Genomic DNA, 21,517 nt, shown 5'->3' on the forward strand with positions numbered 1-21,517 from the left:
GGAACAGGATAGAAAGCCCAGAGATAAACCCATGCACATACGCTCACCTTATCTTTGATAAAGGAGGCAGGAATGTACAGTGGAGAAAGGACAGCCTCTTCAATAAGTGGTGCTGGGGAAACTGGACAGGTACATGTAAAAGTATGAGATTAGATCACTCCCTAACACCATACACAAAAATAAGCTCAAAATTGATTAAAGACCTAAATGTAAGGCCAGAAACTATCAAACTCTTAGAGGAAAACATAGGCAGAACACTCTGTGACATAAATCACAGCAAGGTCCTTTTTGACCCACCTCCTAGAGAAATGGAAATAAAAACAAAAATAAACAAATGGGACCTAATGAAACTACAACGCTTTTGCACAGCAAAGGAAATCATAAACAAGACAAAAAGACAACCCTCAGAATGGGAGAAAATATTTGCAAATGAGGCAACTGACAAAGGATTAATTTCCAAAATTTACAAGCATCTCATGCAGCTCAATAACAAAAAACAAACAACCCAATCCAAAAATGGGCAGAAGACCTAAATAGACATTTCTCCAAAGAAGACATACAGACTGCCAACAGACACATGAAAGAATGCTCAACATCATTAATCATTAGAGAAATGCAAATCAAAACTACAATGAGAGATCATCTCACACCAGTGAGAATGGCATCATCAAAAAATCTAGAAACAATAAATGCTGGAGAGGGTGTGGAGAAAAGGGAACACTCCTGCAGAGCTGGTGGGAATGTGAATTGGTACAGCCACTATGGAGAACAGTATGGAGGTTCCTTAAAAAACTACAAATAGAAATACCATATGACCCAGCAATCCCACTACTGGGCATATACCCTGAGAAAACCATAATTCAAAAAGAGTCATGTACCAGAATGTTCATTGCAGCTCTATTTACAATAGCCCAGATATGGAAACAACGTAAGTGCCCATCATCGGATGAATGGATAAAGATGTGGCACATATATACAATGGAATATTACTCAGCCATAAAAAGAAACGAAATTGAGCTATTTGTAATGAGGTGGATAGACCTAGAGTCTGTGATACAGAGTGAAGTAAGTCAGAAAGAGAAAGACAAATACCGTATGCTAACACATATATATGGAATTTAAGGGGGAAAAATGTCATGAAGAACCTAAGGTAAGACAGGAATAAAGACACAGATCTACTGGAGAACGGACTTGAGGATATGGGGAGGGGGAAGGGTGAGCTGTGACAAAGCGAGAGAGAGGCATGGACATATATACACTACCAAACGTAAGGTAGATAGCGAATGGGAAGCAGCCGCATAGGACAGGGAGATCAGCTCAGTGCTTTGTGACCGCCTGGAGGGGTGGGACAGGGAGGGTGGGAGGGAGGGAGACGCAAGAGGGAAGAGATATGGGATCATATGTATATGTATAACTGATTCACTTTGTTATAAAGCAGAAACTAACACACCATTGTAAAGCAATTATACCCCAATAAAGATGTTAAAAAAAACTAGCATGTCAGCTGTTGACATATGCTAGAAGAAGAATAAAACAGGTTAAGACAGAATAAAGAATTTAGAGACGGATGAGGTGTGAGGTACTTGCTAGTATATGGTGGGGAGCCAGGAAAGGTCTCCCTGATAAGGTGAAATTTGAGCAGAGATGTAGAAGATGTGAGGGTCTCTTGATTTCTTCTTTCAGTCTAAGATAAGTGAACATCCTGTGTGTTCCTATGATGCCCTGTGCTTACCTCTATCACAGCACTTGATATATATATTTTTTCAAGTGTCTGTCTTCTGGCTGCATCTTTTATATCTGTCTTCATCACAGAGTACAATGACTGGCACTTAGTCATTAACCTAAATGAATATTTATCACATGGCTATAACAGTTTTCAATTCACATATACTACGATAAATTCAGGATGAAGTAATCAATCAACTGTTAAAACTGTAAGAGTCTGCACAGATATAGAGAAGAGACTTGTGGATGCCAAGGGGGAGGTGGGGTGGGGGAGGAATGGATTGGGAATATGGGATTAGCAGATACAACTACATATAGAATGGATAAACAAAAAGGTCCTACTGTTTAGCACAGGGAACTATATTGAATATCCTGAGATAAACCATAATGGAAAATAATGTAAAAAAGAATGTATATATTTATATATATGTATAACTGACTCACTCTGCTGTACAGCAGAAATTAACACAATATTGTAAATCAACTATACTTCAATTTTAAAAAATTTGAAAAAAAGAGAGAAAAAGCTAAACTTGTAGCAGCAGAGGTTAGAATGGTGGTTACCAGAGGATGGGAGGTAGGGGAGTTGGAGAAATGTTGTTTAAGAGTATAAACTTGCAACTGGTAGATAAATAAATCCTGGAGCTCTAATGCACAGCATAATGATTAGAGTCAACAATATTGTATTATAAACTTCAAGATGTCTGAGAGACTAGATCTTAATTGTTCTCACCACAAAATAGGAATGATAATTATGTGACATGACAGACATGTTAGCTAATACTACAGTGGTAATCACACTGCAATATGTAAATATATCAAATCAACTTATAAATCTTAAACTTATACAATGTTATATGTCAATTACATATCAATTAAAAATGTAAGCTTCTGAAAAAAACTATAAGAGTCTGGAAAATTTAACAGTGAACACAAATAATTGAAGTCCTTAATAAGGTAAGAGTTCCTATGAATCAGTAAGATAGAAGAAACACTCCAACAGAAAAATCAGCAAGCGACATAAACAAAATGCCAGTGAGCATAATGTTCAGTCTCACTGTAAATCAACAAAATACAAATGAGAAAAAATCCATTAAAAAATCAAACTTGGCAGATAAAAAATTTATAACATCCAATATTAATGAAGGTGCAAAGAACCAAATATCCTTGTGTGTTACTTGGTGGGTGTATAAATGGCTATAACCCTTTTGGAGAGCTACTTGGCAACATGTTTTAAAGCTTTTATATTTTTTTATACTGTTTGATCCAGTAATTTCACTTACGGAATTATTCTAAAGAAATAATCAGGGATATGCATTTATACAAGTTGTATACACTTCAGCATTATTTATAATATAAAAAAATGAAAACAATCTAAATTTCTTACAACAAAGGATACCCATACAATGGAATACCATGCAAATATTATAAGGTTGTAGAATATTTAATGACTTGGAAAATTGTTTATGGTATAATATACCATATTAGTCAGGGTTCTCCAGAGAAACAAAACCAATACCAAATATCTGGCAGCATAGTAAACATATAAAGGCCATATATGACAAACCCACAGCAAGCATCATACTCAATGGTGAAAAGCTGAAAGCATTTCCTCTAAGATCAGGAACAAGACAAGGATTCCCACTCTTGCCACTTTTATTCAACATAGTTTTGGAAGTCCTAGCCACAGCAATCAGAGAAGAAAAAGAAATAAAAGGAATCCAAATTGGAAAGGAAGAAGTCAAACTGTCACTGTTTGCAGATGACATAATACTATACATAGAAAGTCCTAAAGATGCCACCAGAAAACTACTAAATCTCACCAATGAATTCAGTAGAGTTGCAGGATGCAAAATTAATATACAGAAATCTGCTGCATTTCTAAACAGTAACAATGAACTATCAGAAAGAGAAATTAAGAAAACAATCCCATTTACCATTGCATCAAGAAGAATAAAATATCTAGGAATAAACCTACCTAAGGAGGTAAAAGACCTGTACTCAGAAAACTAGAAGACACTGATGAAATAAACTGAAGATGACACAAACTGATTGTAAGATACACCATGTTCTTGGATTGGAAGAATTAATACTGTTAAAAATGATCATACTACCCAAGGCAATCTACAGATTCAATTCTATCCTTATCAAAATACCAGTGGCATTTTTCACATAACTGGAACAAATAATTTTAAAATTTGTATGGAAACATAAAAGACCCAAACAGCCAAAACAATCTTGAGAAAAAAGAACAGAGCTGGAAGAATCACACTCCCTGACTTCAGATTATACTACAAAGATACAGTCATCAAAACAGTATGGTACTGGGACTTCCCTGGTGGCGCAGTGGTTAAGAATCTGCCTGCCAATTCAGGGGACACGGGTTCGAGCCCTGGTCCGGGAAGATCCCACATGCCACAGAGCAACTAAGCCCGTGCGTCACAACTACTGATCCTGCGCTCTGGAGCCCACGAGCCACAACTGTTGAAGCCCATGCACCTAGAGCCCGTGCTCTGCAACAAGAGAAGCCACGAAAATGAGAGGCCCACACACCACAACAAAGAGTAGCCCCTGCTCACTGCAACTAGAGAAAGCCCACAAGCAGCAATGAAGACCCAACACAGCCAAATAACAAACTAACTAAATTAATTAATAAAAAAAAAAAAAACAGGGACTTCCCTGGTGGTGCAGTGGTTGAGAATCTGTCTGCCAATGCATAGGACACGAGTTCAAGCCCTGGTCTGGGAAGATCCCACATGCTGTGGAGCAACTAAGCCCATGCGCCACAACTACTGAGCCTGCACTCTAGACCCCACGAGCCACAACTACTGAGCCCACGTGCCACAACTACTGAAGACCATGCGCTTAGAGTCCGTGTTCTGCAACAAGACAAGCCACTGCAATGAGAAGCTCACGCACCACAACGAAGAGTAGCCCCCGCTTGCTGCAACTAGAGAAAGCCCGCACGCAGCAACAAAGACCCAATGCAGCAAAAAAAAACCCCGAAAAAACAAAAAACAAAACTCAAAAAAACCCAGTATGGTACTGGCACAAAAACAAACATATAGATCAGTGGAACAGAATAGAGAACCCAGAAATAATCCCATGCATTTATTATCAATTAATCTATGACAAAGGAGGAAGACTATACAATGGAGAAAAAGTAGTCTCTTCAATAAGTGGTGCTGGGAAAACAGGACAGCTACATGTAAAAGTATGAAATTAGAACATTCTCTAACATCATATACAAAAAATAAACTCAAAGTGGATTAAAGACCTAAATGTAAGACCAGATACCATAAAACTGCTAGAGGAAAACATAGGCAAATCTAGAAAAATGGTACAGATGAACCTGTTTGCAAGGCAGAAATAGAGACACAGACACAGAGAACAAATGTATGGACACCAAGGGGAGGAATGGGGCTGGGATGAACTGGGAGATTGGGATTGACATATATACACTAATATGTATAAAATAGATAACTAATGAGAACCTGCTGTATAGCACAGGGTCTACTTAATGCTCTGTGGTGACCTAAATGGGAAGGAAATCCAAAAAAGAGGGGATATATGTATACATATGGCTGATTCACTTCACTGTACAGTGGAAACTAACACAATATTGTAAAACAACTATACCCAAATTAAAAAAAATAAGAAAAACAAGAAGTGATGACACACACACACACACACAAAAGAAAAATACAGGCAGAACGTTCTTTGACATAAATCGCAGCAGTATTTTTTTGGAGCTACCTCCTGGAGTAAACGAAATAAAAGCAAAAATAAACAAATGGGACCTAATTAAACTTAAAGCTTTTGCACAGCAAAGGAAACCACTGATAAAACTAAAAGACAACCTACTGAATGGGAGAAAATATCTGCAAGTGATATGACTGATAAGGGGTTAATATCCAACATATATTAACAGCTCATACAACTCAACATCAAAAAAAACAAACAACCCAATTTTAAAAATGGGCAGAAGACCTGAATAGACATTTTTCCAAAGAGGAAATGCAGATGGCCAGCAGTCACATGAAAAGATGCTCAACATTGCTAGTCATTGGGGAAATGCAAATCAAAATCACAATGAGATATCACCTCATATGTCAGAATGGCTATCATCAAAAAGAACACAAATAAGAAATGTTGGCAAGAATGAGGAGAAAAGGGAAGCCTGGTACATCATTGGTGCGAATGTAAATTGGTGCAGCCACTATGGAAAACAGTATGGCGGTTTCTCAAAAAACTAAAAACAGGGCTTCCCTGGTGGCGCAGTGGTTGAGAGTCCGCCTGCCGATGCAGGGGACACGGGTTCGTGCCCCGGTCTGGGAAGATCCCACGTGCCGCGGAGCGGCTGGGCCCGTGAGCTATGGCCGCTGAGCCTGCGCATCCGGAGCCTGTGTTCCGCAACGGGAGAGGCCACAACAGTGAGGAGGCCCACGTACCTCAAAAAAAAAAACAACAAAAACTAAAAACAGAACTACCATATGACCCAGCAATTCCACTCCTGGCTATATATTTGAAAAAAACAAAAACACTAATTCAAAAGACACATGTACCCCAATATTCATAGCAGCAGGATTTACAATTGCCAAGATACGGAAGCAACCTAAGTGTCCATCAACACATGAATGGATAAAGAAAATGTGATGTGATACACACACACACACACACACACACACGCACACACACAATGGAATACTACTCAGCCAAAAAAGAATGAAATGTTGTCATTTGCAGCAACATGGATGGAGTTGGAGGGCATTATGCTAAGTGAAATAAGTCAGACAGAGAAAGACAAGTACTGTATGCTCTCACTTTTATGTGGAACCTAAAAAACAACAACAAACTAGTGAACATAACAAAAAAGAAGCAGATTCACAGACACAGAGAACTAGTTGTTACCAGTGGGGAGAGAAAAGGGGGGAGGTATAAAATAAACTACAAGGATATACTGTACAACATGGGGAATATACAATATAGTTTTACATTTACTATAAGTGAATTTTAACCTTTAAAAATTGTGAATCACTATATTGTAATCTGTACCTTATATAATATTGTACATCAACTATACTTCAATTAAAAAATAATTTTAAAAATTCTAGGATAAAGTAGAGTTTTTGTTGTTGCTTTAAATACCAACGGTGTCCTACAGAAAAATGGTAGTACATCTGCAGGTTTCACAGGCACATTTTTATAACATAAAACAAATGTTTCACTGCAACTCTCAGAGTTGATGAAAAGCCAAAACAAGTTACTTTTGGGGAGGCAGTATGGCTCAAAAGAAAGCTCTATGGACTGAGAGAATCAGAGGTTCAGATTTGGACCTAAATAGCTGAATAACCTTGGGAAAATAATTTGTAAATATTAATCGATCAACAACCATGTGAAATAGTTTCTTAGTAGAATTCATTAATGCTACAAATATTACTGAGAAACTAGTACTCCATAGGCCATGCACAGCGCCAGACAGTAGGAATGTATCAGTGAGTAAAACAAAGTCCCTGCCCTTGTGGATCTCACACTGTGAGAGACTCTCACAGAATAAATGAAGAGTCAGAGGTGAGAAGAGCTATGAAGGAAAATAAAGGTGAGTAAACTGTATAGAGAGTGCGGGAGAAGCGCATATTATAATGTTGAAGCACTATTACAAAAGTACTATATTTGCTTAAAAAAACACAAAATCTTCAAACAATACAGAAGACTATGCTGTACAGTTAAACGACGAAGGCTCCTTTCTGTCTTCAACCAAATTCCACTTCCCAGAGGCAACCACAGTTAACAGTTTGGGAGTATACATATTAATGCTAGATTCTTCCCATATTAACTATCCTGTTTAATTCCCCCGTTACTACTTCCACTTAAGATATTTATATTTATATTTAAGATTACATTTAATTTTTTATTATAAGTAATACAGGTCATAACAGAAAAAAATTTTTAAATAACTAAAACTCATGTAAACTACATTCATAATACCACCCACCCACAGATAGCATCATTAAAACCTCCATTTTCTTCTGTGAAATCCTGAGCCTAGAATGACAAGTATAGTAACATGTTCCAATTAACACTACTAAACAGTGATTCTCAGTTCAAACTTGGAATTCGTCTGTCTCCAAGCCTCTCACTTTAAAAAGAAAAATTATAGAAAACTGTAAAATACAGAAAAATAAAATAAAACTTAAATTACTTTTATTAATGATTTATTTTTACAAAACCAGAATTATTCTGTGCATGCACATTGTTTTGAAATCTGCTTTCCTACTTAACTATATACCATTAACATTTTTCTGACATTAAAGTCTTATACAATGTGCTTTTTTTAAGTAAATTTTTAAAATTTATTTATTTATTCATTTATTTAATTTTTGGCTGCATTGGGTCTTCGCTGCTGCACGCGGGCTTTCTCTAGCTGCAGTGAGCGGGGGCCACTCCTCGCTGCTGGGTGCAGGCTTCTCATTGTGGTGGCCTCTCCTGCTGCAGAGCACAGGCTCTAGGCGCGCGGGCCCCAGTAGTTGTGGCTCGCAGGCTCAGAGCGCAGGCCCAGCAGCTGTGGCGCACGGGCCTAGCTACTCCGCGGCATGTGGGATCCTCCTGGACCAGGGCCCGAACCCCTGTCCCCTGCATTGGCAGGCGGACTCCCAACCACTGCGCCATCAGGGAAGCCCCTACAATGTGGTGTTTTTTTTTTTTTTTTTCTTGTGGTACACGGGCCTCTCACTGTTGTGGCCTCTCCCGTTGCGGAGCACAGGCTCCGGACGCGCAGGCTCAGCGGCCATGGCTCACGGGCCCAGCCGCTCCGCGGCATGCGGGATCTTCCCGCACCGGGGCACGAACCCGAGTCCCCTGCATCGGCAGGCGGACTCTCAACCACTAGCGCCACCAGGGAAGCCCCTACAATGTGGTTTTTAATGGCCATAACATATGTAACAAATTTATGTGCCATAACATTTAACCAATCCCTTATGTTTGATTTTCAAGCTATTTCCAATTTTTGACATTATAAATAAGATCCTACCAACATTTTTGCATATAAATCTTTATGCATATCTATGATTAATTCTAGAATGAATTCTAGGAAATAAGATTGCTAGGCCAAAATATACGTACAATTTAATAATTTTAAAACATTGCCAAATTGACCCCCTCAAATGTATTATTTCACATTCCCATTAGTCTGTGTAAGTGCCAATTTCACTGCACTCCTGACAAAAATAGCATGTTGTGTTAATTTGCATTTTTGGTAAGGTTAGACATTTTTTCTTTTTAAAAAATATTTTTTTAAAAATTTATTTATTTATTAGTTTTGGCTGTGTTGGGTCTTCGTTTCTGTGCGAGGACTTTCTCTAGTTGTGGCGAGCGGGGGCCACTCTTCATCGCGGTGCACGGGCCTCTCACTGTTCAGGCCTCTCCCGTTGCGGAGCACAGGCTCCAGACGCTCAGGCTCAGCGGCCATGGCTCACGGGTCCAGCCGCTCCGCGGCATGTGGGATCTTCCCGGACCGGGGCACGAACCCGTGTCCCCTGCATCGGCAGGTGGGCTCTCAACCACTGCGCCACTAGGGAAGTCCCTTAACCACGTTTTTTATCTCCTGATACTTCAGCTTCCTTATCTGCAAAATGGGGTTTAATAATAGTACCTATTTCAGAGAGTCGTTAGGATTGGATGAGGTAAACCAAGTATATAACATTGCACGGTGTCTAGCACACTGAGTGTTCAATAAATGTTAGTAGTAGGAGGAGTAGCAGTAGGTTGACTAATCTTTGTCATTTGCTAAAAATTTGATATGATCCAGCACATGGACGAAATTGAAGTTTCATCAAAGCTGGGGAAGAAACTCCGGAACGTGGTGGTGACCAGCCTTAAGTGGCCACTCCTAAGATGTTTTTGTCTCTTCACTCGATGACTTCAGTAAGGGAAATTGTCACTTTTCTTCTTTGACCCAGTCCACACAGAGAAAAATAATCTGACACATATAACACAAAAACTCAGAAAAAGAAAGTTTCTTCATGAAAAGTAAATCCCCAGGAATCCCAAAATCACATGCTGAAACGTTCTTAAGGTTTCTGTGCAACGGTATTTTCCTGTGGAATAGGGAGGTGTGTGTTCAGGAGCAATGTGGAAATTGTCACTTTTATTACAGAATTTAGTCTTGGAGGCTAATATCTATGAGATTAGGTATACTTAAAAAAAAAAAACAGAAAAACAAATAGGGACTTCTCTGGCGGTCCAGTGGTTAGGACTCAGTCCTTCCATTGCTGGGGGCCTGGGTTCGATCCCTGGTCGGGGAGCTAAGATCCCGAAAGCAGCACGCCCAAAAAAATAAAACAAATTAAAAAAAAATTTTTTAAGCAAATAAAATCTACTTCAAATCTTATGACAAATGGATGCATACACTGTAACTCTCAAATAGATAATTAAGTTAAAACTGCATATGAAAGAAATGGCTTGAAATTCAGAGATAGGAGGACTTTTGTTAGATCACTAGTCTAACAACCTCATTTTTCAAATGAGACTAAGACCTAGAATTTCAGCATGATGAGTGCAGTGTTCCCAAATCCTGCTACAAAGACTGTCAGTCTGTCTGAACTTCAATGAAAATTTTTCCCATCTCAGAAAAATATAAACTATTGCCAACCACTCTTTCTTGGGAAAAACCATCCTTTATTCTGTGACTATGTCTTTCTTTTTTTTTTTTTTCTGGTAAAATGCTCCTCCCCCCAATTTTTTTTAAATGAAAGGATGCTGAGGATAATTTTTTTTTAAGTCTCACGTGTTTTCTTGATAGAAAAAGTTTGTCCCCTCCATCCCCCCAATTTTTTCAGATCTATCTAGCTCCCCAAATTCAAGAATCTAGAATCTCTAGTAAAGAACAAAGCATGACTTAACCCCCCCAAAAAATTGAGAAAAAGTCAGAGAGTAAGAAAATTTTAAAAAGAAGAGGGCTTCCCTGGTGGCACAGTCGTTGAGAACTTGACTGCCAATGCAGGGGACACGGGTTTGAACCCTGGTCTGGGAAGATCCCACATGCTGCGGAGCAACTAGGCAAAACATCAAACAAAGTCTCTAAGTACAGCTGAGAGGTGGTCAATAACATAGATTCGCTCCTTCCAAGATAGTGCTAAGTGCTAAACTCAAAGTCTAAGGTAGTCTAGCTCTCTCTAATTAAGACACCAAGCTGACCAAGTCCCTTTAATTAATACTCTTCCTTTAGAGAAGGAACAACACAAGTGATTGTTTTAGGGCTTGATAACGTTACAGTTTCTCACTTTTTAATGAAATCAGGCATTCCTCAGAAAGCCTCCCTCTTCCTGGATTGCTTTACATGCCTAAACCATCCATTTAGGTAATATTTGTATCAGTGGATCGCTCTTGCATCACAATTTTTCCTAGTTTACTCCTTGCAGTTGATCAAAGCACTGGTGCTCTTTAACTGTTGCTCCCCTCTTCCTCCTATATACATCAGTACTGATTGCAGCCCAGTACTTGGCTAATGAGAAGTTAATTTCTTTACACAATATGAAAGACTTATAAACATGCCTCTAATAATTTTTCCTTCCCAGAATTTAAAAGTATTCTAGAGGGAATAGAAGAGTATGAAATGTTGAAACAAGAAAAGGAAGTTGTGGTTGAACATATAGCTGTTTGGATTGACCTACAGTACAAACATACACAGAACATACATAAATACATATTAAAAGACTAGTGTTGGGGGAATTCCCGGGTAGTCCAGTGGTTAGGACGCCACACTTTCACTGCTGAGGGCCTAGGTTCAATCCCTGGTTGGGGAACTAAGATCCCGGAAGCCTTGAGGCAAAAAAAAGAACCAAAAAAAAAAACACTACTGTTGGTAATACTATTCTAATAAAGACTATTCTAATAAAGACTGTTTTTTATACTAAAAAGTAATACATGTGCAAAAGGTCAACTTGTTTTTCTTGTTTTAAAGTTTTCACATTCAAGCTAAAATGGAGACAATGACTTAAAAGTGAAACTAAAAATAAAGTAAGATAAAACGTGAGTATTTCTTTAATGCTTCTCTGGAAATAGTGAATCTAGGAAATGCAGATAAAATTTGAAAGCTGCAGCTTTCAAAAGAATTACCCCTCCCTTCATAAACTAATAATATTATCAATATTTAACAACAGAAACTTAAGAATTATTCAATGGATATTAGGAAATATTAGGATATTTGTTGAATTGAATTAAGTAACTTCCACATTCAAACTGAATCTGGAAATGTGACATTAATTTAACCCAAAATTCTAGAGGCAGAAAATTATGTATGTGAAACTGATTTCAAAAGAATCAGCAGGAATACAGGAACTCTGTACAAAAAAAATCTCCCTGATTGGATTGACATTTAGTGAAAAGAACTGGTTACATGTTCTTAGAGAAAGGGTTTTCAGTATAACACTGTACGAAAGTAGTATATAGTACTATTATTTTTTCATGGCAACAAGGTTAGTAAAGCCCAGCCTGGAACTGGCCCTCCTTTAATGAGAGAGAAATAATACTTAGGTACAGAGGCAGGCAAACCAGTCGAGGTTTACCCTTTTCCCCTTAATGTGTTGAAATCAGTTTGTTGTAAGTTGGACAATTGCTCTTCTTATTGTTTACACTATTATTTGCTTAAAAATTCTCTTTTGTACAATAGACTTTGTATTCAGAGCCAAAAAATATTTATTGAGGCCTATGAGGAGGTATGCAGTATAATAAGCACTACCTTTTTTTTTTTTTTTTTTTTATCTGTACGTGGGCCTCTCACTGTTGTGGCCTCTCCCGTTGCAGAGCACAGGCTCCGGACGCACAGGCTCCGCGGCATGTGGGATCTTCCTGGACCGGGGCACGAACCCGTGTCCCCTGCATTGGCAGGTGGACTCTCAACCACTGCGCCACCAGGGAAGCCTAGCACTACCTTTTAATAAGTTACCTACACTTTGTACCTACGCACTTTCTATATAAAGAATATATAAAGGAGTATATAAAAGTTCTTTATTCTTTAATCCTTTTAAGAAAAACCCTGTTAAGCAGATAACAACAAAAAATAAATAAGGGAGAACAAATATAACAGACTATAAACTTCTATTTTCTTACTAGAGGTTTTCTTGAAATAGACCAATTTCTTCCATAATTTGAAAAATTATGGAAAAAAAAATAAATTCGCAGCATTACTCTGAGAGAATTCATACTTTACCTGAATACACGCTTATTTAACTAAGCCCCCTTTCTCCTATACTCTGTATCCACACCTGTACCTACCAAGTGAAGTTACAGCAGATGAAAAAAATAAAAATACCTAAGAATTTCCCCTTGTTTTGTGGAATATTTCCAACTCGTGTATTCCAAGTATTTATAGTGTAATGTCTTTTTTTTTTTAATGGATGGTAAAAAAAGAAGTTAAATCTGTATTTATAGAGCTGGTATCTGGCAAATACATTGTATAAAGTTGAAACTGGATTTTTAAGCGATTCTAACAAAGAAAAGATTTTCATTTATTGAATATACAGAGTGGCTGAGCAGCAAGGCTGCTACTCAGAGAAGACAAAGTCCTCGTCCTCAGGATCTGAATATTAGTGGATGAGATGTGGTACTACAATACAAAGCAGAAAGCACTAGAAAGGAAGCACAAATACTCTGTGCTTCAAATGCAAATAATTTCAGAATTGCCACTACCAAAAAGATTTAAGGATTCAGGGCAATATAACAGTGGGAAAAAACACCCTCTATTCCTTTGTCCTCCTTACTCCAAGAACTCGGGCCGTGTTGCTGAACACTGGTGGCTGGTTCTGAAGTGGCTGGATGGTCGGTGCAGGGCGGGCGGTCCCTTGCGGGCGTCACCCCTTTAGAGGCCTGTGGTGCAGAGACCACTACTCACAACGGCGGGGTTCATGGAGTTCTCACCCTGGCCAAACTCCCGATTACCTCTGACGAGCCCCGAAGATCAATGAGTAGCAGTCTAGGCCAGGTCCCCCAGCAGAAAGGCGGCGACGGCTGCAACATCAGCGGTTAAATTTTACAGCCTTTCATAAACCCGGTCTTGTGCACCTGCAGTAAGATTACCAGGGCTGAGGGTTCCCAGATTGGGGAAAACGAAAGCGTGGACGGAGAAAGGAGGAAAATAAGGAGGGCACAGGGAAAGGGAAGGAGGCGGGCTTACAGGCGAGCTCTTGGCGTTGCCATGGGAACGTATCCCTCCGCCAGTGATTCGCGTCTTAGCCTTTTCAGTTCCCTCCGCGCCGCTTCTCGGCTGTTTCCTTCCTCCTTTGTGCCGCGCAGAACGTCGAGATGACGCATGCGCAAAGAAACCCAGCCGCCGCATATATAAGCGCGAACCCAGGCTTTTCCTCGTAGTGCCGCTGGGACCGTTGGCGACTGTTGCTGCGTTGTAGGCTTTGTAGTAGTCGATCTCTGGGCGCTGCGAGCTGAAAGAGCCGAGCTCGCAGGCCAGTCATCATGTCGCGTTACGGGCGGTACGGAGGAGGTAAGAGGGTAGGGGCCAGTGAGGGACGTTGCTGTGGGTGTAGTGAGTCTTTAGAGCCGTGAGGTTGGCGCGGCGGCTGGGAGACTGTTATTCCGCGTGCGTAATGGCGGCTTCGGCGTACACCATACGAAGCCGGAGACGGCAGGGGCGGGGTATCGAAGGAGGACAGGAGGTGGCTGGGGTAGGTCTGTGCCGGGGTTGATACCTATTCTTGGGCATTTTCGTCTCCCCGCCCAGCCCTCGATCCCTGTTTTGTTGTTGCCCTTCTTCGAGCCGCCCGCCCGTACCTCACGCCCCCCCGCCCTCGGCTGCCATTTTGCGCACATTGACGACCATGGTGGCGCATTTTCTTGGCGCTTTCCCGCCACTTCGGCGGACAGTTGTGGTCGCAGCCGTAAAAGGAGTGAATTTAAGACTGAACAAAACTGTGGCAGTTTCGAGCTGCGCGTTCTCGTCAGTCGGTCGGACTGCTGAGTGGGAATGGAGACATAACATGATCTTTAGGTCTGGCGGCTGGTGTCTTTTTCTCTTGGAGCTCTGTCGAGCACGATTTATACTCTGGGGCGGGGGACTTGGAGTCGTGGGCGAGCCTGCGCCTGGGGCGGTTGCCGCGGACTTTGAGAGCCGGCGCAGCCCCGCTCTCCCGGTCTGGCTTCCGCCGGGGCCAGCTCGCCGCCGACGCCGTTGCCGCCGCCGGCCCGCGCGCGCTCCTGGCGCGCCTGGGCCTGCCGGGCCGCGGGGGCGGGGCCGGGGCGGATCCCGCCCCATGCCTCGGAGTGTCCTACCACGCGGCTGTGCTTGTGTTTTTTGGAGGTTCCCCTCCACCGCCCCCATTTGAACGTTAAGAACTTTGTCGTACGCTTAGCTTTTCAGAAATGTACGGACTTGTTGGTTTTAAGGCTAAAGTCAATCCTTGAGAGAGCGTTAAACATGCTTTGCAGTCTTAAGGATGGACTCTTCTAAGGCAAAGAATTCAAACTTAAGCCCGTTTTTTCATAACATACATTTTTCTATTTGCGTTTTTAAACAGAAACCAAGGTGTATGTTGGTAACCTGGGAACTGGTGCTGGCAAAGGAGAATTAGAAAGGGCTTTCAGTTATTATGGTCCCTTAAGAACTGTGTGGATTGCCAGAAATCCTCCGGGATTTGCCTTTGTGGAATTTGAAGATCCTAGAGATGCAGAAGATGCAGTGCGAGGCCTGGATGGGAAGTAAGTAACATGTCGGTTATGAAACTTAAGTGTTTGTGAGAATATTCCTGTGCTAAGCTTGGATTCTGTTGTCTGGAGGAGATTTTAAATAGTCATTTTATGAAGACAGGAAATGGGGAACGAAGGTGGAGTTTGAAAGGCTTCTAAAGGTATAGCTGAAGCTTGTGAGGGCAAAGAGTGGTTGGAAAGTTCTAAATATAGGAGTCACGTGTTTTGTTTTGTTTTGTTTTTAAGCATTAGAATTTCGTTGTTTTTCTTTTATAGAGTGATTTGTGGTTCCCGAGTGAGAGTTGAACTATCAACAGGCATGCCTCGGAGATCTCGTTTTGATAGACCACCTGCCCGACGTCCCTTTGATCCCAATGATAGATGCTATGAGTGTGGCGAAAAGGGACATTATGCTTATGATTGTCATCGCTATAGCCGCCGAAGAAGAAGCAGGTATTTATTTTAATAAAGGAGTGGTTGGTGTACTGGTTAATCAAGTTAATTTTCTTATTAGCAAGGCAGAAACTAGTATTTTTCTATAAACTTGAATGTTAATTGTACAGGTGTATTTTACAGTTTTTGTTTAATTAAATGTTAATGTATTAATAATCAACCTGGTCAAAACCTTTCAGGTTTCTTCGTTTGAGTCAGTCGCCTTGATTCAGAATGTCACGAGCCTTATGATATCATGCTGAGGCGCCTTGCAAATCCGACAATTAAGATCCTCCTAGACCTTGAGGTGATCAGCATAAGAGGCCAGATCCCCTCGAGTCATCTACACCTAGCTTCACCTTATTCTTTAAAGGGCAGAAAATTTGAGACGGTGATCGCCGTAACAGTAAATTTGGCTTACAATTGGGGCCCCCTCCGGTTTAGAAAGAGGAACACCAGATTGACCACATTCCCAACTAGAAAAATCTTCTTGCGTCAATCAAGCCTCACCTGGCTCATTTGGCTGTCAGTTTGATCGTCGTTAGATTGAAGAAAACATCTAGATGCAGCGATCGGCTATAGATACTTCTAGATCGTCTAGATCTACTAGACCATGGGCCAAAGAGGGTCGACCTGCAAACTTGCAAGGTTTATTTTAAATACACCTTACAGTGTTTTATATTATGTAATTCTAAGATGTAATTGAGCTTTTAACAAATCTTTTTTTAGGTAGTTAAAAAAAAAAAAGACAACTAATAGGCCCAGAGTTTATTTCCAAATGAGACACTAAGTTTAAATAGTTTTGAGATTTGATTTCAGCAGAGGCACACGAACTCTAAAAAGGAGTTGCCATCTAACATTTTGCTTTTTTCTGACTTGAAAAATAGGTCACGGTCTAGATCACATTCAAGATCCAGAGGTAGGCGATACTCTCGCTCTCGCAGCAGGAGCAGGGGAAGGAGGTGAGAGATGTTGCTTAATTCAAGTTTTAACAAGAGATAAAAAAAAAAAAACTTTAATTGGAAGTGGACTTAAACAACTTTGATTTAATTTTTAGGTCAAGATCGGCATCTCCTCGGCGATCAAGATCTGTGTCTCTTCGTAGATCAAGATCAGCTTCACTCAGACGATCTAGGTCTGGTTCTATAAAAGGATCGAGGTATTTCCAGTATGTAGCACCTTTTTTTCCCCTTATTTGTATTTGGATTGTCACGTCTTAATGACAGCAGTGGAGTATCTTAAGGACCTAATTGACATGGAATGCTTCAGGAAAACGTTGAATGTGTACACGTCCAGATGAAGAAAAGCCCAACTAAAGACTTTAAGGGCTGTTACAGAGGTGATAGAGGAGGGTCCAAAGCACAAATCCTCAAATCATTCCAGTGAACACTCTGGGTAAACATGTTGGAAACTTTTCTGGAGTCAGCTTGTATCTGTTGTATAGGTAGATGATAATAGCACTAGAAGATGATAGTTGCCAGATACCTGGTAAGAAACCCTTTAGAACCAGGAGGAGATTTATTTAGAGTTAGAAGCAAGTTAAAACAAAGTTTCTCTTTGGAATGGTGGGGGTGAGTTTGAGATCATGGAAAGTTTGTTTAGGGTAACATACATACGGATGAACATGGCCTGTTTAACCAGATACTTGGGTTAGACACTGAAATTTAAAAAGTTAAAAATCAAATTAGGCACCTCTGCATTTTTTACTTCCTTTGTAGAAGACCTTAAAAGGTGATGGAAATGGATAAAATTCTAGATAATGAGTTGATAGTGCTACTCATGTGTCAGTGGTAGGGAATGCTACTGGGAATTATTACTATTCAGTAATAGCACAGTCTTTATAAATTTAGGGATTCAAAAACCTGTGGTCCAATTGAAAAATCTCTGGACTCTAGATAAATGCATTTAACTTGGTTGCAGGACCTCAAGATGTGTATGTCGGCCTCATTTGGTTTGTGTGACAAATAGATGGCCCTTGAACCATGACAGTTTGTTGGTGATCCAAGAACAAAGCCTTACCCAATCATGGCTTTTTACTTAGCTTACCACCTGAAGAAATGGTTTCAGTTCAGGGGGTTGCTTTGATTCTTTTAAGATAAAATACCAGTTTTTCAAACGAACACCATATATTTCTTTTGGATACTCTACACTGTTTAAGAATATACCTCTGTACAGGAACTGTGACAACCCAACTCATGATAGATAATTGAAAAGGTGGTTCTTTATTTGATAACAGAACTTACCGAAAGCAATTACTTGTCCAGTCTTGGACTGATATATGGCATCTTGCTCTGTTTTAGCCACTATTCCTAGCCTATCTAATAAGGTACTCAGTAGTTGCTGAAGGAAATTACTCCTATGGACTAATTGGTATAATTGTATTTCTGTTTTTTATTAAGATCCCGGTCCAGGTCGAGATCAAGATCCAGGTCTCTTTCACGACCAAGAAGCAGGTAGGGTAAAAATCTCATTGATGCTCTTCTAGTTACATGGCACCAATATCCAAAGTGTTTTTGAATTGCTGACATTTCAAGTGTTAGCTGTAAGCTTAGGTGTTGAGTAGGAACACAATACCTTATTAATAAACTAAACTTTAGTATTTCATTTATACATGGCCTCTTCTGGCTGACTTCCTGGACAAGGGTGTGTCAAGCTACAGTGAAAAAGAAGTTGGTGAATTTGGGGTTATAGTAAGTCCTGTGTTAGAATTGATAGATGCATGGAGAAGCATTCTGAGTTCATGGTGCTTAGAGTAGAGTGTAAAAGATTATTTGTGATAAAATAAAGCAGTTCGCTTATTTTATGAAGAACAGGTGTTATAAGATTAGCTTTTGTTGGTGAGAAATTGGTAGGTTCATTTTCAGTTTAACTGCAGGACAATTTAAGGTCAAGACAGTTTGGGGGTTCATTTCGTGGTATTGTGACTTAAGGGGTTGGATAGTATTTTTTCTTAATAGAATTTCTCTTTAATAGAATTTATTAATAGAATTTCTCCTGTTTTGACAGCCGATCGAAGTCCAGATCTCCATCTCCAAAAAGAAGGTAAGCTAAATAATTTGTTGCCGGATCTTAACTGTCAGGTGTGGCCTCTGCAGAATTGTTTGCTTACTGCCTGCTTTCCGGGCTTTGAGCTCTTTGGAGAATTGGTGCTATATATTAAAATACTAGATGCAGAGTTTCTTAGGTGATCCAAAAAAAAAAAAAAAAAATCCCCAAAATTCAAGTAGTTGTTCTCTTTAACTAAATTTTGTAATATTCTTGAAGAAGCTATTAAGCCTTACGTAATTTTTTAGACTTCTGCTGTAGGAATTTACTACTTTTGGCCACCTTTGAATTTATTGAAACTTGAGTTTTGCCCTGACATATATGCAAGAAGAGTTTCAGTAGACACTAATTGGTTCCAAACCTAATGTTTTTCTTTTTAGTCGTTCCCCATCAGGAAGTCCGCGAAGAAGTGCAAGTCCTGAAAGAGTGGACTGAAGTTCTCAAGTTCACCTTTTAGGGAAAAGTTATTTTGTTTACATTATTATAAGGGATTTGTGATGTCTGTAAAGTGTAACTTAGGGAAGGGTAATTCAACCATCTAATCAAAACGGATCTGGACTCTTACTCTGTAAATTCACAGCAGTAAGGTAATATAAATTTTTGTTGAATGTATTAACATCCTATGGTCTGAAAATGTGGGTTTTTATGTGGCACATTTAAAATAAAATGTTTCTAATTAGATTTTTGATTTGTGTTCAGTATTAATGCTCCTCAATTTGGTAGCCTTCAGGAGTCAACCTTGATATTAACCATATTCATACCTACATTCAAAGTTTAATGGTGTTATTTAAGTTTTGAACATCACTGAATAGTATATATACACTTGGAAGATTCCTTTCTACACTTAGAGTTTTGGGTAAGATGGTAAGAACTCGAGTGAGTCCCCCTTAGCATGACTGCATCATGACAAGTCCCTAAATTAATCTATTGGAGTTGGCGTCATTAGATGTTATCAGGCTAATGATCTCTTTTGTCAGGCTATAGGGACCACTGACTTGCTATAAAGTGAGCGCAACAGGAACTGAGCAAGAGTAGCTGGACTTAATGCTGGAGAAACTGATTTTTCTGAAGCCTATTTAAGTATAGTAACTAATTGAGGTTTTCAGCCTATTAGATAGGATGGTGTCAAATTCGAGTTCTCCATTCTAGGAATTTATACTCAATGTTCTTTTGTTTCTTTGTTTTCAAACATTAATCAATTTTATGCCAAAATTTTTGCATGTTTGAAGAATTGTCTGAATTTGGGACAAAACATCTTCATGTAAACCAGCTTTGCAAAATTTTCCAGCCCAGATATTCTCCTCTGTCTCTTCAAATGGATTGCCTTATTCTGAGCAGAGATCTGTTAATTCCCAAGTTAGGTTTTTCAGTTCACGAACACCAACATACTTTATCTTATTTTGCCAGGCTGGTGCAAAGTAATTAAAGATGTCAATCAGAAATGTTAAAAAAGACTAAAGTAGTTTTGTAAATCCAACCTATATTTAGCAACACCTCATGTAGTTATTTTTTGGTAGCATCTGGTAAACTTCAGAATGTTAGAGCCAGTAGATTCTTTATTTGGACTTTAAATATCTTAAGTATCGTAGGGCAGTAACAATTTTGAGTTTTCTGGTCAAGCTTTTGGTGCAAAAAAAATTTCATGCTGGTGGCACAGCTGTCTGCCCTTGCTTCTTATGCTTTTAAACAAAGTTATTGGATAACTTTACAATTTGGGAATACTGATCTGCCTCAAATTTATTTACTGGTCTGAATGATCATTAGTATGTTGGAAGTTTGGATGTTCTGTTTTTGGAATTTTGACAACTGGCTGCGTTACATGGTTGGTATAAAGCTATGTGTGTAATCAGCAGGCTTATTTGTTGCACTTGGTCAGCTTTAATTGTTCTGTATTATATAAAGATAAGATTACTCAACAATAAATCTGCAGAGAATAAACAGTCCTGATATTCAATTTTTGGAAGTGGGAGTTCTGAGCCAAGAGTAGGAAACATCCTGTAGCTTTGGGATGGATTACTAGCAGCATCCTAGAGATTAGTGTGAAAGGGTAAAAATGATATGGAGGAGGGGTTAGGGGAAAAAATGATTTTAAGAAACAAGCACAGAAAATTCTATTTACCCTTATGGGAAAGAGAATACTGGGTGTATAGACCAACACCTTTTGTACCCTTGACTGCAAGTCCCGTACCCGTGTTTAGTATACCTCTTAAAATGATACATTTGTTTAGTGCACCTTTTTTTTGTTTAGAGGTTGGGACTGCTAAATTGATTGTGATTGACTTGATAAGTGCTGGTCTAAACTCATTGCTTCTAAATTATTAACCTGGCATTGATTGGTAGCTAATTGAACACGTCAGACATTGAGTGCTTTGGGCAATGAACCTTACCTTGGTTCTCTCTCCTTGGTATAGAGGTAGGTAAAGCATAACTCATGACTTCACTTTGGTAGTTCTCCTTTGGGCTTTGAATTAAGCTAAGTATCAAGTTAAAGTGTGGTCCTACCATTTTACCATGTCCTCTCTCCTGAGGACAAAATAAAATTTGAGAGGGTCTTGAAATACCATCAATTTGTGACTTTGGGTTAAATGAATGGTAGTGTGGGATTGTGGTTCTTGTCTTT

At 39.5% G+C, this 21,517-nt stretch overlaps 2 protein-coding genes across 8 annotated transcripts in view; one reads left to right on the forward strand and one right to left on the reverse strand.

Annotated features, from left to right (window-relative positions):
- Window positions 1–13,921, reverse strand: part of GEMIN6 (gem nuclear organelle associated protein 6) — a 33,578-nt gene extending 19,657 nt beyond the window's left edge. For 2 of the 6 annotated variants that reach the window (XM_060309271.1, XM_030857881.2), the window contains exon 1: window positions 13,663–13,887. The gene's annotated coding sequence lies outside the window, so the exon portion shown is untranslated. The other 4 variants (XM_030857882.2, XM_060309269.1, XM_060309272.2 and 1 more) reach the window with 3 other exon arrangements.
- A 113-nt stretch (window positions 13,922–14,034) lies between these two features.
- Window positions 14,035–20,835, forward strand: SRSF7 (serine and arginine rich splicing factor 7). 2 transcript variants are annotated; one of them, XM_030857895.3, is made up of 8 exons: window positions 14,035–14,221; window positions 15,252–15,432; window positions 15,697–15,873; window positions 16,740–16,814; window positions 16,910–17,011; window positions 18,252–18,305; window positions 18,859–18,894; window positions 19,278–20,835. In XM_030857895.3, exons 1-8 carry the CDS (start codon window positions 14,194–14,196, stop codon window positions 19,330–19,332), a joined length of 708 nt encoding a protein of 235 aa, XP_030713755.1. In that variant the 5' UTR covers window positions 14,035–14,193; the 3' UTR covers window positions 19,333–20,835. The 2 variants fall into 2 exon arrangements, with proteins under 2 accessions (XP_030713755.1, XP_030713754.1); XM_030857894.3 differs by having other exon boundaries at window positions 14,038–14,221; window positions 16,910–17,020.
- Window positions 20,836–21,517: the final 682 nt, after the last annotated feature.

This window comes from Globicephala melas, chromosome 12, assembly GCF_963455315.2.
Source record: "Globicephala melas chromosome 12, mGloMel1.2, whole genome shotgun sequence".
Taxonomy (NCBI): domain Eukaryota; kingdom Metazoa; phylum Chordata; class Mammalia; order Artiodactyla; family Delphinidae; genus Globicephala; species Globicephala melas.

What these genes read in the sequence shown, in the direction of transcription:
- SRSF7 (XM_030857894.3), top strand. Translation starts at nt 14,194, where the DNA reads ATGTCGCGTTACGGGCGGTACGGAGGAG. An exon ending in AGCCGCCGAAGAAGAAGCAG is followed by an intron (nt 15,874 to 16,739) that starts GTATTTATTTTA and finishes CTTGAAAAATAG; the next exon opens with GTCACGGTCTAGATCACATT. An exon ending in AAAGGATCGAGGTATTTCCA is followed by an intron (nt 17,021 to 18,251) that starts GTATGTAGCACC and finishes TTTTTTATTAAG; the next exon opens with ATCCCGGTCCAGGTCGAGAT.